At 40.7% G+C, this 19,807-nt stretch overlaps 1 protein-coding gene across 1 annotated transcript in view; it reads left to right on the top strand.

Moving 5' to 3' along the window:
* The window catches only part of LOC127622843 (dmX-like protein 2), an 85,868-nt gene that overhangs the window by 43,755 nt on the left and 22,306 nt on the right, over positions 1–19,807 (top strand). Inside the window, 1 exon segment of the mRNA XM_052096947.1 lies at positions 2,605–2,850. Coding sequence (XP_051952907.1) covers positions 2,605–2,850 — 246 coding nt within the window.

The following is a 19,807-nucleotide window of genomic DNA, read 5'->3' as shown; positions in this document are numbered from 1 at the left end:
TTGAGGGATGGATGGGTGGATGGATTGATGGCCGGATGGATGGATGGATGGATGGATGGATGGATGGATGGATGGATGGATGGCGGATAGATTTATGGATAAATGGATTGGATGAATGGCCGGACAGCAGGACAGATAGATGGATGGCTGGATGGATGGATGGATGGATGGATAAATATACTGTATATGTATGACTGATGAATATATTTGATTGAGAAATGGATAGATGAGTGGATGGATAGGTGGCCAGAGAGATTGATGGATAAATGGCCAGACAGCAGGACAGAAAAAATGGATGGATGGATGGATGGATGGATAGATGGATGGATAAATACATTGTATATGTATGACTCATGAATATATTTGATGGATGGATGGATGGATTGATGGCCGGATAGATTGATGGATAAATGGATTGGATGAATGACCGGACAGCAGGATAGATAGATAGATAGATAGATAGATAGATAGATAGATAGATAGATAGATAGATAGATAGATAGATAGATAGATAGATAGATAGATGAATGGATGGATGGCTGGATACACTGTATATGTATGACTGACATACACTCACCTAAAGGATTATTAGGAACACCATACTAATACTGTGTTTGACCCCCTTTCGCATTCAGAACTGCCTTAATTCTACGTGGCATTGATTCAACAAGGTGCTGAAAGCATTCTTTAGAAATGTTGGCCCATATTGATAGGATAGCATCTTGCAGTTGATGGAGATTTCACATCCAGGGCACGAAGCTCCCGTTCCACCACATCCCAAAGATGCTCTATTGGGTTGAGATCTGGTGACTGTGGGGGCCATTTTAGTACAGTGAACTCATTGTCATGTTCAAGAAACCAATTTGAAATGATTCGAGCTTTGTGACATGGTGCATTATCCTGCTGGAAGTAGCCATCAGAGGATGGGTACATGGTGGCCATAAAGGGATGGACATGGTCAGAAACAATGCTCAGGTAGGCCGTGGCATTTAAACGATGCCCAATTGGCACTAAGGGGCCTAAAGTGTGCCAAGAAAACATCCCCCACACCATTACACCACCACCACCAGCCTGCACAGTGGTAACAAGGCATGATGGATCCATGTTCTCATTCTGTTTACGCCAAATTCTGACTCTACCATCTGAATGTCTCAACAGAAATCGAGACTCATCAGACCAGGCAACATTTTTCCAGTCTTCAACTGTCCAATTTTGGTGAGCTCTTGCAAATTGTAGCCTCTTTTTCCTATTTGTAGTGCAGATGAGTGGTACCCGGTGGGGTCTTCTGCTGTTGTAGCCCATCCGCCTCAAGGTTGTGCGTGTTGTGGCTTCACAAATGCTTTGCTGCATACCTCGGTTGTAACGAGTGGTTATTTCAGGCAAAGTTGCTCTTCTATCAGCTTGAATCAGTCGGCCCATTCTCCTCTGACCTCTAGCATCAACAAGGCATTTTCGCCCACAGTTGAATGGTTGTGCATGAAAATCCCAGTAACTGAGCAGATTGTGAAATACTCAGACCGGCCCATCTGGCACCAACAACCATGCCACGCTCAAAATGGCTTAAATCACATTTCTTTCCCATTCTGACATTCAGTTTGGTGTTCAGGAGATTGTCTTGACCAGGACCACACCCCTAAATGCATTGAAGCAACTGCCATGTGATTGGTTGATTAGATAATTGCATTAATGAGAAATTGAACAGGTGTTCCTAATAATCCTTTAGGTGAGTGTATATATTTGATTGAGGGATGGACGGATGGCCTGATAGATTGATGGATAAATGGATTGGATGAATGGCCAGACAGCAGGACAGATAGATAGATGAATGGATGGATAAATACACTGTATATGTATGACTGATGAATATATTTCATGGATGGATGGATGGATGGATGGCCAGATATATTGATGGATAAATGGATTGGATGAATGGCCAGACAGCAGGACAGATAGATAGATAGATAGATAGATATATGGATGGATGTATGGATACACTGTATATGTACAACTGACAAATATATTTTTTATGGATGGATGAATGGATAGATGGTTGGATAGATTAATGGATACATGGATTGGATGAATGGCCTGACAGCAGGACAGATAGATAGATAGATAGATGGATGGATGGATGGATGGATGGATGGATGGATAAATACACTGTATATGTATGACTGATGAATATATTTGATTGAGGGATGGATGGATGGATGGCCGGATAGATTGATGGATAAATGGATTGGATGAATGGCCGGACAGCAGGACAGATAGATAGATAGCTAGCTAGATGGATGGATGGATGGATGGATACACTGTATATGTACGACTGACATATATATTTGATGGGTGGATGAATGGATGGATGGCCGGATAGATTAATGGATACATGGATTGGATGAATGGCCGGACAGCAGGACAGATAGATAGATAGCTAGCTAGATGGATGGATGGATGGATGGATGGATGGATACACTGTATTTGTATGACTAACGAATCTATTTGATGGATGGATGGATGGATGGATGGTTGGATGGTTGGAAGGGCGGATGGATGGATTTATGAAGTTTAGCCTTCATTTGCTAATTTTGTGTATTCTCTCTGCAGGTGTGTCGTCTCTGATCAGTCTGTTGGCGTGTGCTCAGGGAGACGATCACGTGCGTCTGAACGTCATGTTGTGTGAGGCCGTGGTGGCTGTGTATCTGAGTCTGTTGATTCACGGTCTGGGCACACACTCCGGTAATGAGCTCTTCCGACTGGCTGCTCACCCCCTCAACAACCGCATGTGGGCCGCCGTGTTCGGGGGCGGAGCCAAAGTCATCATCAAGCCCAAGCGACCCGAAATTGCTCCAGGTGAGTCTACTGACCCTGCCCATTGCCTTGTCATACCTTTGAGAAGAGCACAGATGAGGTGCTTTCGCACATAATGCCTTGGTTGTAAACATTTCCATTTTATATTATGTGTATTTACATTCACATTTTAAACTTGTTACGTGCGAGTCGATGTCAAACCAATGTGACCGATGTTAAAATGCAAATAAAAACTTCAGCAATTTGGCATCTTAAGGATCTGTAACATGTCACAGTGTGCAGTCATTCTGTTATATGTATGTAAATTGTGTTTTGATTTCTTGATCGTCGGGTTGATAAAGATTTCCTCTCTTGTCAGCTGCTCTCAAGGCAGCAGGGTCCGAGGGGTCAGAGGGGGTAAAGGTCACAGCTTCTGACCCTCTGGCCCTAACCGTCAACCAAGCTCCACCTCAAACTGAGGTTGGTGCCCACGGTAATGGCACCGTGGAAACAGCACAGCCGGATAGCTGTGAGTAAGAGCACTTTCTCCACACAGGAACAGTAAATTAGCAGGGAGTGACTCAAGTCCTGTGTTGTTGAAATTGTCTCTTTATAGACTAGCTAATTGATTGAGTTCAGATGGGAAGAAGTGTGTGTCTGTCCCTGTGTGGAGGGGTGCTGTGTGCATTTGCAGTGCTGTTTGCTTCTCTGACAATCTTTCTTTTTTATTTTTTGTTTGTTATGTGTGTTTCATACAGTTTTTTTGTTCTTGTGTGTCTTATTTTCATCTCGTCTTTGTGTGTGTGTGTGTGTGTGTGTGTGTGTGTGTGTGTGTGTGTGTGTGTGTGTGTGTGTGTGTGTGTGTGTGTGTGTGTGTGAGACCATCACAGCCATTGTGGAGTCAAACAGACAGGCAGAGCTCCAGTCTGACAGTAAATCAGGTACACACCTGTCTGTCTCTCTGCTTAGCCTTTTAGCTTGTCAAAATTCCACCTTGTTTACCTTTGTTGTGTGTATTTAACTTTGTGGGGACCAAATGTCCCCATAAGGATAGTAAAACCCAAACTTTTTGACGTTGTGGGGACATTTTGTCGGTCCCCATGAGGAAAAACAGCTTATAAATCATACAAAATTATGTTTTTTGAAAATGTAAAAATGCAGAAAGATTTTATGAGGGTTAGGTTTATGGGTTGTGTTAGGTTTAGGGGATAGAATATATAGTTTGTACAGTATAGTCAGTAAAGTCCCCATAAAACATGGAAACCCAACGTGTGTGTGTGTGTGTGTGTGTGTGTGTGTGTGTGTGTGTGTGTGTGTGTGTGTGTGTGTGTGTGTGTGTGTGTGTGTTTGTCATCAGCCAGTCATCTCAGTCATTCGACCCGTGTCACCTGTTGGATCTGTCCCGTGACCTCCTGCCAGCGGGCGTTCGACACTTCACGTGGCCTTAACGTGCACATAGCCTGGCACAAGCGTCGTGGTGACGTCACCGCCACTTAGTTGCGAATGGCTGTTGTTGTTGTGTATGTGTGTGGAGACAGTGTTTCTGCTGCTCTCTTTTTTAGACCATTTTGATTACACTTGTTATTTTAGGGGTCGTATAGTGATAGGATTTCTTTTGTTCTTGCCAAAAGAGTTTAATATTCAGTAGGTACCCTTACTGTTGCATGAACCGCCGCAGTAAGACTGTACATTCAGCTTGCACGTTTGACATGTGGCACAAAGGCAGACTGTTTTTGCTCATTTTTAGTGTTGAGAAAGTGAGAGTATAGTGCTACATAGGTGTAAAGTTAAAGCTTGAAGCCGGCCCATACCTGAGACCATGTGACCCAACCATTACCGTCAAATTTTTAAGCTGGAAGCCAAAATTGTAGAGTAGAAGGAATTGTTGCGCTCAAACAAAAATAACTTCAGGTGTGTAGAGACAAATATCTATATATATATCCAAAACCACAAGAGAAGTTGTCTGCACACTGAGAGTGACCACTCTCCGCTGAACATTGATGGCTCCTCTGTGGAGATCATAAAGATCACCAAATTCCTTGGTCCTCACCTGGTCCCTCAACACCAGCTCTATTACCAAGAAAGTCCAGCAGCATCTCTACTTTCTTCTAAGGCTGAGGAAAGCACATCTCCCACCCCCCATCCTCACATTATTCTATAGAGGGACTATTGAGAGCATCCTGAGCAGCTGCATCACTGCCTAGTTTTGGACTTGCACCGTTTCAGACCGCAAAGCCCTGCAGAGGATAGTGAGGACAGCTGAGAAGATCATCGGGGTCTCTCTTCCCTCCATCAAAGACATTTACACCAAACTCTGCATCCGCAAAGCAACCAGCATTGTGGATGTCCCCACACACCCCTCACACAAACTCATCACCCTCCTGCCATCTGGCAAGAGGTACCGAAGCATTCGGGCCTTCACAGCCAGACTGTGTAACAGCTTCTTTCCCCAAGCCATCAGACTCCTCAATACTCAGAGACTGGACTGACACACACACACATGTACACCATCCAACTTTTGCACATGTCAAGAGTTGCACTTTAATTCATTGTCACTTATACTGTCTGCTACCTCAATAACTGCTATGTCCATAGAACACTATTTCATAGTATGTTATGTTTACATTTGGTATTTTTTAGAAAGTGTCATCTTTTTGCACTACTCAGATTACAAATGTGTACTGGTCGGCGCTGCACTGTCTCTTACTGTCTATTGTCCTGTTCCTTTTAGTAATTTATTGTACTGTCCCGTACTTTTTTGCACACGTTTGCACGTGCACTTTATGTAGGAATATTATGTAGAAATATTATTTAGTCTGTGTAGTCTCATGGGGTTCTGTGTTTATCCTATGTTGTTTTATGTAGCACCACGTTCCCTGTCAAAAAGCTACACTTTGATGCTGCGATGACTTTGGGAACAACTTTAGGTGTGACCAGCTGTGAATATGTGTGCAACACGTCAATGAAATTGACCAGAATTTATAGCCTCTGCTGGTGACGTCATTGGATGCACCTGGAGCAGGGCTATAAATAGATGCGTCACAGGTGCATCGTCAGATCTTTTGTCTTCAGATCACTGTGTGTGTGTGTGTGTGTGTGTGTGTGTGTGTGTGTGTGTGTGTGTGTGTGTGCGTGCGTGCGCGTGAACTTCATGAGCCTGTCAGAAACTTTCCTCTGTTAGGAGTTCGATTTTGTTATGCAGTGCGCAGAAACCTTTCTCTTTTCTCAAAAAAGAAAATGACCTAAAGACAGAGCAAGCGGTGTGTGTTCCCTTGTTTACGCTCTATGGCTGAGAGGGACACACATCAGTTTTGTTTTGTATGTTTGGGGGAAGAGCATGCTGCTCTTGCGTTGGGGTGAGTCTGGTGTGAGCATTGCGATCTGTTCTCAGTCACTTTGCTTCGCACTCATCTTGCTTACTTCCGAGAGTCAGCGCCCACACTTCCATCGTGGGGCTGTCGTATGGATCTGGCTGAGGATCGAGAGACTGGTCCGTCGCTCGCTCTCTCCCCAGATCCAGCTGGTCCTTCCCGTGATCCTGAAGCGCGCTCCGGTGCCTCTTTGGTTCATGAGGGGGACCATGAATTTCTTGAGTCTGCAGACTTCGAGTTACCCACCTCTGAGCATTCCGGGCTTGATAATAAATCATCTGAGGAATTAGTCGAGGTGATTACTCGTGCAGTGGCCAGGCTTCAATTAGACTGGACAATATGACTCCTAATAAGCAAGTTTTAGTTACATGTAAATGTTGTTTAGGTTAAATTGTATGCTGTATGATATGTAATATGATATAAAAATAATATGAATGTTTAGATTATATTTTATCAAGTGTTTATGCTGCCTCATTATCATCAACAAAGCTTGTGCTTGCAAATATGTGTTCAGTTTAAATGAGTAAAATACACTTTAAATATGCCTATATTAGAAAATCATCATATTATAATGATTTCTGAAGGATCATGTGACACTGAAGACTGCAGTAATGATGCTGAAAATTCAGCTTTGATCACAAATTGCATTTTACAATATATTCAAATAGAAACGGTTCTTTTAAATTATAAAAATAGTTCAAAATATCATTGTTTTTACTGTATTTTGGATCAAATAAATGCAGCCTTGTTGAGAAGAAGAGACATCTTCTCAAACTTTTAAATTATAGTATAGGTCTAAAATTAAGTAAAGTTTTTATGTAAAGGAAATGTATAGTCAGATTACTTCTTTTAACTTAAAACTTGATTTTGATCATTAAGTTTTAAGTTAAAACATTCATCACATTCATTCTGTTTCTGTCACATTCTTCAGTGATAGGCCCAGGGGAGGGGTCTTTTGTCTCCTCAGGTGTGAATTACCTAAATATTCATGGACAACTTCTCTTGTGGATTCCAAACCTGAAATTGCTCATGCTGTTTATAATTTCTAATGTAAAAAGTAAATACATTTGTTGCAATATGCCTTATTTTATTTAAGCATCATAGGCAATATTGTATAGTAATAGTACACAAACAGAGTTTTAACAAAGCACGGCAGCACACCAGAGCAAAAGGGAAAAAAACATCAGCTTAACGTTTATCAAGTGCCGAAACTTTGCTTGGTGCAGAACAATCTGGAATCATGTGTAATAATGTAACATTCATGTGAAGTCTTCTTTGGAACCTGATTTCTTCAGAACATTGAATCTTGGTGACACCTGCAATAAAAAAGCTAGAATGAAACAAAGCAGGTGTCTTGAGATGTTTTTAAAAATGGAAGTTGTTTTTAACATGACATGGTGTCTAAAAAATGCAGCAATCCTACGCAAGATGCTGAAAATTACAGTGAGACGCAGCACAAAGTTCAAAGTCATGTTGACATTTAAAATAATTGAAAAACAGCGCAGACGCATGCTACAAAACATGTTTATGTGCACAGCCCCAACTTTCTTTTCACGCACATTGTTTTTCATTAATTGCAAACCCAAACCCGCAGTTATACTTAAAAATAAAAAAATCTCGCTCAGATCCGACGGTTTGTCTGGTCCCGTCAGGTAGCAGAACTATTAGCGTAATTAAATGTTAACACTTCTGTTCATTAACTGATACGCATGATGTTTCAGACCTGTAGCTTGCTTGATTTTTTTCCAAAATGGGCTAAAATTATTACTAAAAGTCACATGAGAGCAAACTGTGCCCTCATTGGACAGAATGCTTGTTCCAAAGTGTCAACTGATACAAATATTTGAGTATTTTTATTTTGTCACAGTTATGCAAAACAGCTGGATATGAGTTGGAAAATTTTCATTGTGGTTATTTTCTATACGTCATTTTTATTTCTGCATTGAAAAGTACCTGTTCTTGCTGTCATGGAGCTCTCTGTCTCCCTATCATGCCCACACACTTACACACTAAAAGAGTGAAGCCACGTTTTATCCTTCAAAAAGTTGCTTTTGTCATCTTCCCTTAATCTGCTATGCCACTATTCAAAAGAGAGATGCGATCGTGCTAAAATAACCTCAGGAATTATTAAACTTCTCCCATTTTAAACGTGCAACTATATCTAATACAGTTGCTAAAAGGCTATATCTGTTTTGATGATGAATTATAGTGACATGCTGAATGACATATTTCTTCTCCTCATCTGGTAATTTCATGTTTTTTATATGTTTATTGTTTGGTCCACTGGGTGAGATTGCATTCTCACCATAAGCAATCCCCTCCAGAGTTCGTTTGCATTCAGACTGAGACTGATTTTTGAGTGCGATTGCCATGTTCATATATGCCTAAATGAACCAAATTAACAAAGAAAACACAGCAGGTTCCGAAACAAATGCTCCAAACGAGCCAGGTGTGAAAACACCCTAAATGTTCTGTCCGATATATATTGATCTCACTTTGGGAACCGGTTGGGACCTGAAAACCATTTTATTTAGAACCAATTCAATGTTTAACATTTTTTTGGAACTGTATAATTTTCATTACTTTAATTTCTGTTCTTGAATGCGCATTTTTCCACTGATGCTGATGCAACACCTTACTGAACTACTCTGATATTATTTCCTGTGCTACCATTAAGCTGCACTGCAACAATGCTATTGAATTAGAAACACATATCTTGACCAGAGGTTGCACCAGAAAAAATATTTTGTAAGTTGTAAAAATTGCCATCATGGTCTTTTTTTATCAGTCATACTTGTTTTCATTTCATAAATACTGAGGCTACATTCATGTGTAGCATCCATTATAATAGCACTTACAGTACATATCATATATAATAGCTTTTTGACTCAAGCTAAAGTATTTTGAAACAGTCTTAAGGTGAAAATTCTACCTGCCAATCAACCACTGCGATTAAAAAGTGCAAACACTCATGTACAGACTTCACGGAACTTCAGTGTGCCAGATTTCAAGCACTTCAGCTCAGTTAAAGGTGGGGTATGTGATTTTCTTTTTTGACCATTTTTTCAAAATAACTTGAAATCCTATTCCTAACCCACTTACTGGCTGTAAATTAGAAGCACTGAAATGAAAATTAAGCAATTTAATCATCTGTGGAACGGGCAGGACTCGAAAAACTCCAGCCAATCATTTTCAAGACCATCTAGAATCATTGGACAGAAAATGTGTCAATCAAACGGTCGTACCATGCCCCCCTCCCCCCACCACCCTGGCGCGCGTGTCCCGTTCGTGCGCATACTCAAAGCTCGTGACCCAGTAACAGGAAGCAATTGTATTTATGTATGGAGAATAGAGCTTTTATAGTGCTAGTGGGGTTGTTCCACATTTCTATGAATCCTGTTTTGAATAGAAGACCGCTGTACAGACGCCAGGGCTGGCTATGTTCTTTTTTTTTTACAGTTATGAGAAAATCAGCTCTACACCTTTCAAGAGTGGTATGCGAACCCCTCCTCCTGCTGTGTCAACAATTTGCTCTGAAAAATTGTCTGACAGGTGAATGCACTGTTTGACTAGTGAGTCTAGAACACTGCGCATCTGAGTTTTCGCTCGTGCATGATTGCGCGTCCATGTTTTTCGAATGGGTGGAGTCAGGGCCAGCGTTGGAGGAGAGAAGGTAGGACCTTAGAGTTGTGTATTTTCAAAATCTGCCGGCCGTTTTGCAAATCACATACCCCACCTTTAAAACAGGTTTCCCCATTGAAATAATAATTTTTTTTTTAATAAAATTCTGCTCTAAATTTCATCTTTGCGCTAAGATTATATGCAAGTATTATTGGCAGAGCTGTCTTTTCTGATCTTTATTATTGCACACCATGGGAGTGAGAGAGAGAGTGAATTCAAAACTGATGTGCTAAAGTGTTTTTCTTGTTCCTTTTTAATCTGTTAGAACGACGGAAAGCATTTGAGCTGTTACTGTTTTCACTAAGGGCTTTTGAGAATTAAGTCAGATTAATTACTGGATGTTATAAAAATGTGTAGTCAAAGATACTCATTAGTTTTAATCAGCTAAATCCTAAAACGGCGTTCAAAATTCTAACCAGTAAGGTTAGTTTGCTCACATTTGACTTTTATTTAAAGAGTTTTGGTGTGTTTTTAAATGTCGCCTTGTGAAAACGTTCCAAACCAACGAGAAAATGCAGCATTGTTATATTTCAGCCCCTGTTTTTTGCGTTAATGGAATGAGGGAGGCATTCCTCCTGTTCCTGGGGCAGTGGTGGCTCAGTGGTTGAGGCTCAGGGTTACTGACCAGAAGGTTGGGGGTTCAAGCCCCAGCACCACCACTGTTGGGCCCTTGAGCAAGGCACTTAACTCCAGGTTGCTCCGGGGGGATTGTCCCTGTAATAAGTGCACTGTAAGTCGCTTTGGATAAAAGCGTCTGCCAAATGCATAAATGTAAATGTAAATGTTCCAGCATTAGCCAGCTCTCCTCTATCATAGTAGAATCTATCCATGAGGTCAGAACCCTCAGATTTGCCGCCCAGTAGTAATAAAGAAAATTAGGTAGGGCGAGACCACCCTGTAATTTGGGTTTACATAGGTGCTGCTTAGAAATCCTATGGGCTTTATAGTCCCAGACAAAAGGAACCAGAATAGAGTCCAATTTTTTTTAAAAAGATTTAGGCAGAAATACGGGAATGTTCTGCACCATGTACAAAAATTGTGGTAGAAATATCATCTTAATTGCATTTACCCTGCCCAGAAGAGAAATAGGAAGCGTACTCCAGAACTTGATCATGGATTTAAGTTTAAACAACAGGGGTTGAAAATTAGCTTTAACTAAATTGGAAAACTTTTGTGTCACCTCTATTCCTAGATATGTGAATTGTTCTGAAGCAACCTTAAAGGGCAAATGATGAAGCCAAGAAGAATCCCTGATAGTGACTTGCATCAACACACTTTTGTCCCAATTAATTTTATATCCTGCAAATGTACCATATAAATTAATCAAATTAAGGATATTTGGAATGCTACTATTGGGCTCAGATATAAATAAAATTATATCATCTGCATATAACGATAATTTATTATCAGTATTTCTGGTTTTATAGCCTTTAATACCAGAATGGACTCTAATGGCCTCAGCTAAAGGCTCAATCGCTAATGCAAACAGAAGTGGCGACAGCAAGCAACCTTGTCTTGTACCTCTATGTAAATTAAACCGAGAGGATATTGTTTGATTTGTGAGAACTCTCGCACCCGGACTAGAATACAACAATTTAATCCTTGAAATGAAATTTTCTCCCTGATTAAACTTCTTCAATACCGCAAATAGGTAAGGCCATTCAATTTGATCGAATGCCTTCTCCACATCCAATGATAGAATAGCTAAATCTTGCGCCCGGCCTCGGGAAGAGTACATGATGTTGAAGAGTCGCCTAAGATTAGAAGAAGACTTACGTTTTGGTATGAAACTGGTTTGGTCCGGGTGCACCAAGTTTGTAATTGCTGTATTTAATCTATGTGCCAAAGTTTTTGCCAGAATGTTTTGATCTGTATTTAGTAGTGAGATCGGCCTATAAGAACCCAGTTCTTCTGGGTTCCTTCCTTTTTTTGGGACAACAATAATAATTGCCTCATTCAGAGAGGGCGGCAGGGACTGATCTATAAATGCCTGTTTGTAAACCCTATATAAATAAGGTGAAAGTAGTTTGTTATAGGCTTTATAGAATTCATTACAAAATCCATCTGGACCAGGAGTTTTACATCCTTTTAGAGATTTTATAGTATCTGATATTTCTTTAATAGTAATTTCTGCACCTAACTCGTCAACTTGTTCTTGATTTAGTGAGGGAAGATTCTGTTGATCTAGAAACTGAGCCATAACTGTTGGATCTATGCTTCCTTTAGATGAGTATAGTGCCTCATAAAATGTCTGGAACCTACTATTTATATCCCTAGAGGAAGTGAGAATTTCTCCTGTGTCTGACCTAATTTTGTATATGGTACGTTCAGATATTATTTTACGTAGTTGTCGAGCTAAAAGTTTCTGAGGTTTATCACCGAATTCAAAGTATTTTTGCTTTACATACAGAAAAGATTTTGAAATTTTAGAAGAGAGAATTTGATTCAGTTTGTATTTAAGTGCACAAATTTCTTTATATTTTTCAATACATGGATGTTTATCATTTTCAATATCTAATTCTCGAATTTTAATTTCTAATACCTCTAATTCTGCTCTACTTCTTTTTCTTTGAGATGCTTGATAGGAGATAATACAACCCCTAGTGTATGCTTTAAATGTGTCCCATATCACCCCTATAGACATGTCAGGATTGTCATTGAACTCGAAAAAGGAGTTTATCTCCTGTTTTAAGTAATTGATAAAGACTTTATTTGTAAGTAAATGAGAATTAAGCCTCCAATTTCTTTGTGGTTTCTCCATATTATCTATTTTAATAGAAAAAGTCACTGGACTATGATCAGAGATAACAATATTATGATATTTTGCCATACAGACCTGGGGCAAAAGTTTACCATCCAGAATAAAATAATCTATTCGGGTGTAGACATTATGGACTTGAGAATGAAAAGAGTATTCCCTGTCCGTCGGATAGAGAATTCTCCACACATCAAACATATTAGAATTGCTTATATATGCATTCAAATATGTACTGGAATTGGAATGAAGTATTTTTGTGGAGGAGGATTTGTCCAAATACGGGTCTAGGACACAATTAAAATCGCCCTCAATTATGAGATTTGTATCTGAAATATCAGGAATTAGGTCAAACAGTTTTTTTAAAAACTCAGGTTTGTCACAATTTGGTCCGTAAACATTGACTAATGTCAATGGCACAGAAAATACTTCTCCAACAACTATCACATATCTCCCTTCTTTATCTGAAATAATCTGATTATTTTTAAATGGAACTCCTTTACGGATAAGGATAGCTGTGCCTCTAGATTTGGCCGAGAAATTTGAATGATATATTTGTCCAGTCCACTTGCACCTCAGTCTAACGTGGGCAGTGCGTTTCAAATGAGTCTCTTGCAGGAACATAATATCCGAAGACAGTGATGTTAAATGAGATAGTATTTTCCCCCTCTTAACTGGTTCATTCAGCCCTTTAACATTCCAAGTTGAAAAATTTAGTGAAGCCCCTTTTGCATTTAGATTATTAGACATAGACAGTGATTATAACAGACATCCTAATCTGCTCCGACCAATTACCTATACACTGGAAGTTGTTACCATGGAAACCTCTAGCACCGACCCACCCTCCCAACAAAACATTAAATAACAGAACATGTTTAGCTGTTACAGGAACAAACGTACAGCACAACTTTCTGCGAAGTTGAAGGCAAGAAAAGCGGAAACTAAAAAATAAAACATAGAAAAGATAAGCCCACCTCCGCATATTACCTTCAAAGACGTCACAAAGGTCCAGCATCTAGTCCGCTAAATAAAAGAAACGTCCAACAAAACAACAGGAATTCTTCTCGAGATATTATTTAACCTCTACTTTACTGCCCCAAACTGTTCGATTGCAAATTTCCATGCTTCGTTCGCATCGGTGAAAAGTTTCTCTCCCTCGCTGTACGTCACCCGCAGCTTCGCAGGATAAAGAATGCCAAACTTCACACCAGGTTTATCCCGAAGGATCTGTCGTACTCTGGTAAAGGCTGCTCGCTGTTTGACCACGGCCGAAGGGTAGTCTCTGAAGATCTGGATGGATCGACCGTTAAAAGTTAACTTTCTTTGTGATGACACTTTGCGCATGATGTTTTCCATGATATGACCATGATGCACTCGAGCGATGAACTGTCGCGGCGGGTCACTGTCCTCCAGTCGGGAGCGAAGAGCTCGGTGCGCTCGGTCCAGAACAGGAAGTTCATCTAGTCCAAGTACCTCCATGAGCAGCTTAGCTACAAATTCTCTGGCACCCTGACCGCTTTCCAATCCTTCTCGGACTCCCGCGATTCTTAGATTTTGTCTCTTAGAACGGCCCTCCAGATCGATGCATTTCTCCTTTAGTTCTGACACCTCCTCGGACAGATTTTTAACTTTGGCTTGTAGTTTTGTAACAGCGTCTGACGAGGCCGTGGTGGTCTGTTCAAGGTGTTCGAGAGTTGTACGGTGGTCATTTATGATTAACTGCATTGCATCAATTTTCCTCTCCAGCGTCGCCATCTCTCCTTTCAAGCTCGCTGTAATATCAGTTTTAACCTTGCCCAAATCCACTGAGAGCACTGGGTCGTTACTCGCGGTTGAACCGGCCTCTTCCAGCGAGCCCGCGGTCTCGGACGAACTTTCACCCTCAGCAACATCTTTCTTCCCTTGCTTCTTCGACGGCATTTTAGAAAAGCAAATTTCAAATTATACTGAGCGTATGTAACACTATAAAGGCTTCGAGATCACTAGCGAACTTTGTTGTCTTGTTTTAATGAAATTTGAGTGAAAGTCAGCGGAGCTAAACAGAACACGTCTTACTCCATCCTTAACCCGGAAGTCCCCCCCGTACGTGCTTTAAAGTATTATATTAATTATACTGCATCGTTCAGACAGACAGATCAGTTATTTACAGGTGTGTGTAAGGGTGCGCCTTTGTCTAAGCAGGGACTGTCATGCTGGATTGTAGAAGTGATAAAATTGGCATATGATAAGGCTCAAATACCCTTACCAGAAGGTGTTACTTGCCATTCTACTAGGGTGGTCTCTTCATCTTGGGCTGCCTTTCGAGGTGTTTCCTTGGCAGATATCTGTGCTGCTGCTACTTGGACTTCTCTATGTACATTTGCATGGTTCTACAAGGTTAATGTGGCTGCTTCCCATGGTTTGAGTTCTGCAGTTCTTATGGAGCAACCTTGATGACTTCAGGTGGGTGTCATTCCTCATGACTGTGTTGGTATGTGTCATCCATTAGTGCTTAACACTACCTCTGGTGGTCGGTTGGAAAGAAAAAGAACGCTAGTGAAGTATGAAACTGTGGTTCTGTGAATTCCAGACACCGCCAGAGTCCTTTGACATTCAGAATGTGCGAGAAAGCATTCCGAGACTGAGTACCGAGTTACTGCGGATTATATTCCTGTTCGGTCTACGTCACGACATGACTTAGTTGTTATATTTTCTCGACCTATCTAGCTGGCGTTGCGATTATCCATTAGTGCTTAACACTGCCTCTGGCAGTCATCCGGAATTCACAGAACCACAGTTACATACGTAACTAGCATTTTATTCTCATACTTGTCAGCTCTGGCATTTTGTTAAAGGGTTTTCTGGCATCGCTCTCAAAACAGATCCTTTGATCAACACGCACACAGTGGATTTAGTCACCATTCTTCCAAAATCAACCCTTTTTATCACACAAGAGGGAGTTTCTCTTTGAACATTTCAAGTATTCCAGGGTGAAGTTTGAGATGAATCTTCTCTTCAGATGTGTCTGCAATCAGAGCAGATAAACACTCATTCCACACTGTCAGAATGAAAACATGCTTTAAATGTTAATAAGACACCTTTCAACGCACAGAAAATACATCGAGAGAGAGAGAGAGAGAGAGAGAGAGAGGAGAGAGTGAGAGAGTGAGTGAGTGAGTGAGTGAGTGAGTGAGTGAGTGAGTGAGTGAGTGAGTGAGTGAGTGAGTCCAGCCACCTGAAGAGATGAGACAGACTTTATCAGTAGGCTGCATTTTAATAATGTGTTTGAGGTTATTGTTGGCATGACAACATTGCTTTAACTCCACATCACAATAAATAAACCACAATCATCATCATCGTGTTGTGTTTGAGTACATTTGTGTGATGATAGGACCATATCATATGATAGTGTCTCAAATCACTTGGTTATTGTTATTTGTTAGTTGTACCTGATGAAGTGAACCAGGACAACGGGGAAGGTGTCTGCTTTTGATGGTGTGTATGTTTTTTTTGTTCTTGTTTGTGTGTGTGAGAGAGAGAGAGAGAGAGAGAGAGAGAGAAAGAGAGAGAGATATGTTAGAAATCACTCTCTGTCTGAGATCTTAGAATCCCTCTGAGCTTTATTATTCACCTGCTGGGAAGACACAGATCTTTAATGATGAACGGCCTCTGTGAATGTGTTCAATCATCACTGTCTGCTCTCATTGTGCAGTCAGTGTGTTCAGACTCTTTCACAGTGCAGAGTGCTACTGCCCTTAATGTAGCTCACCATGTCTGTAGCTTGCTGATAAGGAACAAAAAATGTTTACAAAAAAAAAATTTTTTTTTTTTTTTTTTATAAAAAATTTAATTTAAATGTATATATTTGTAGACAAAAGTCTCAGCTAACGAATGATTTAAGAGAACAGTTTTTTTTATAAAAATGTTTTTGTTTTTTTTCTTCTGAAAATTGACATTTATTCACTTCCATCTTACTACCATCTTACTGTCATTTGTGTCAACTCCGTCAGACACACCAAAAAGTGTGCTATTTTAATTTGATTCATCCAACAAGTGTAATGCCTTTATTTATCTAATAATATTCTTCAGTAAAGGAGTTAAGTGATGAAATGCATTCAATACGATTTTTTTTTTTCTGTTTTCATACTATTCTGAAAATTCTGACGGAGTTGACAAAATGTAATATTTTTCCATCTTAACCATGTGTTGTACACTGGAGCCATTTTTTCCCCCTCCGTTGAAGATGCCTCTATAACCTAAACTAAAATGCCATAATTGATGCCACAATTTTAACAGAAATTATGATAATGAGAATGACGGAGTTGACAAGTTGAAGCTGTGACTGCAGAGACTTATATATTGTTTGTTTAAAATATTAAAAATATCAAACGTACCAGACCACGTGTCCTACTGTTGCATCCACCATGAGCAGGAAGTGGGAAAAAGGGTACTTGGAGTTGAAGCTTATCAGGACATTTTCTGATTTATTCAGGATTGTTAAAAAATCTGATGGAGTTGACGCAAAGTGAGGTCACAATTTTGATTTAGTTTTAATAGTTTTTTTTGTGGAAAATATAATTTTAAATTTTCTTAATGTGTTGTTTGATATCTTACAGATCCCTACCTTTTCATTTGATATTTATTAGTTTGTTGCATTACTGAGGACAAGTTACATATGCTTCCAAGTATAGAGCATGCATTTGCGTGCTCTGAGTGCATGAAGTATCAAATATTCCACACTCCGTTTTCACGGTTGATGGAGTGCATCATCCGGGTACTCATATGTAAAGGGGTTAATGGAAAGGAGGAGGCGAGAACTGGCTTGAGTATATAAATAATATATTAATTAGAAACTTAAACAAAAAGACAAACACACAAAGGTGGCAGACAGCTCTCCGTAAATCTCTCTCTCTCTCTCTCTCTCTGTCGCACTGCAGTTTCCAGTCTGCCTTTATCCCTCTTGATTAGCCTGATAAGGGGCCGGTGTGTAACATCACGACCCGGCCGTGCCCTCCGCTCTGCCACATTCCTCTCTCGTTCTCTCAGCCCCCAGCATGAAGTACACCCTCCCCCCTCTTTCCCTGGGGAGGGGCGGGCCTTCCGCCCTGTCTGCTGGCAGGTCATCCCCGTCTACCTTGATGAGGGAGGGGACAAGGGGAGCAATTTGGTACCTAGTAATGGCAATCGTACCAAATTAACAAAAAAAAATTAAAAAGAGAGGGAAAAGGCCAACATCGAGCGGCAGTGGGAGATAGAGAGGAGAGAGAGAGGGGAAAAAAAACACTTACCTGTTCTCCGATATGCCGCATGTTGGTCCTCGGCTACTCTTCCACCCTCTAATGGAAGACAGTCACACCTCCCCAGGTGGATCGAGGCAGTCTTCCGGACCCTGACGGGCGGAACGTCAGCGGTGGTCAGCGGTCTCAGACCCCGCTGTGTTTCAGAGGCTGGTAGGGGTCTCCTCCGCCCCTGGCAGCGGCCCTGACCGCTCCAGGTGGTCGGTAAGGAGCCCCTTCTCCCTTCGCGGTCAGCGGCCGTACCTCTGCTCTCAGGCGGCCGGGCTCCTCCGTTTTTTTAAATAGTTTTCCTGCCGGGGACCTGGGTAGATTAGCAAGTAAAGACGCTGACTACCACACCTGGAGTCGCGTGTTTGAATCTAGGGCATGCTGAGTGACTCAAGTTAGGTCTCCTAAGCAACCAAATTGGTCCGGTTGCTATGGAGGGTAGAGTCACGTGGGGTAACCTCCTCTTGTTCACTATAATGTGGTTTGTGTGATGAATTGTACAGGATGCTGTAGAGAATAGCGTGAAGCCTCCACACGTGCCATGTCTCTGCGGTAACTTGCTCAACAAGCAACATGATAAGATGCACGGATTGACGGTCTCAGACAGCCTCTGCCACCCGGATTTAGGCGAGTCACTACGCCACCACAAGGACCTAGAGCGCATTGGGAATTGGGCATTCCAAATTGGGGAGAAAAAGTGTCCTGCCTGGCTATGTTCGGAATGTAGCTTAAGCATACTGCTTACTGCATACTGTACATACTATACATGAAAAAGTCCTACTTTTAATCAAAATAGCATGTGAAACAATATAACAACATTTTCAAGTTATGTGTCAAATTACACAATCATACCGGTCAACATGAGGGTAACAAAATCCGGGAGACCTCTGAGTGGGGGGGGGGGGGGGGGGGGCACATTTGAACATACGAACATACAAATTGTGCTGTTGTGATTTAATGTGCCGAGTAACATAATTTTTCCCACCGTGTCTGATCTTAAAGTCAGTGCGACATACTTTGCAAAAGGCATGGCCATTGTCGATATTTCTTCGAGATATTAAATTAATTTCTTCCCTCCAGTTGTTGTTATACATACATGTATACCAACTGAGTCTTGTTCTCCCATCCTGCCATTCAAATTACGGGAGTTTCCCAGGAGAAATAACAAAACAGGAGGGGGTCGGGGGATGGGTGTGAAATATGGGAGATTCCCGGGAATAACAGGAGTGTTGACAGGTATGCAGTATATCCCAATATCTTGGGAAACTCGGAAATATCAGGACAATTTTAAATTGTGTTTTCCAGGCCTGGAAACTTCAAGGAAGTTAATAGTATCTTAAAAAGTAATCTTAAATTCTATAATTAATGTATTGTTGTAGTTAAGCAAAAAAAATGGTATCTATGCCCTGCTGTTAAATATTTAATTGGGTGGATATAGCTCTTGCATAGAGATTGAGTAGTCAGACTTGCTCGCAAGACATATTGATGTTCAATTTGGCGGTGAATTGTCGATTTTTGAGTCGGTGCTTTTTAATCAATCAGTCAAAGCAGTTCATAAATCAGTCTGAATGATTCATTTTGTGAATCAGTCTCAATCAAATCTAATAAATAAAAAAAATCTAAATAATAATCCTTGTCCAATAATCACAAACGATTGAAAAGCTTAGGGAAAAGTAATTGTAATTAACCGGTCAATAAGTGTGAAAATGCTGTTAATTGACCCTGAGGTTTGCAGTTATCATCTGAAAGAAATATAGTTGTTTTGCATTTTTTGCCTCTCAAATCCAAGAAGAGATGTAAAACGTTTTGCTGATATTATTTACAGTTTATTCATCACTCTGGAAACTGTAAGGATTATATAACAGAAGTTTATACAGTATTCTGTGCTGTGTGCTGTTGTTTACCGCATATTTTGGATGCAACAGGTCATCTGGATAATCCAAGCCTAT

The sequence above is a fragment of the Xyrauchen texanus genome, chromosome 29 (assembly GCF_025860055.1).
Source record: "Xyrauchen texanus isolate HMW12.3.18 chromosome 29, RBS_HiC_50CHRs, whole genome shotgun sequence".
NCBI classification, from domain to species: Eukaryota; Metazoa; Chordata; class Actinopteri; order Cypriniformes; family Catostomidae; genus Xyrauchen; species Xyrauchen texanus.
The sequence above is the reverse complement of the archived record's forward strand: the minus strand, read 5'-3'. Positions and strand labels throughout refer to the sequence as shown.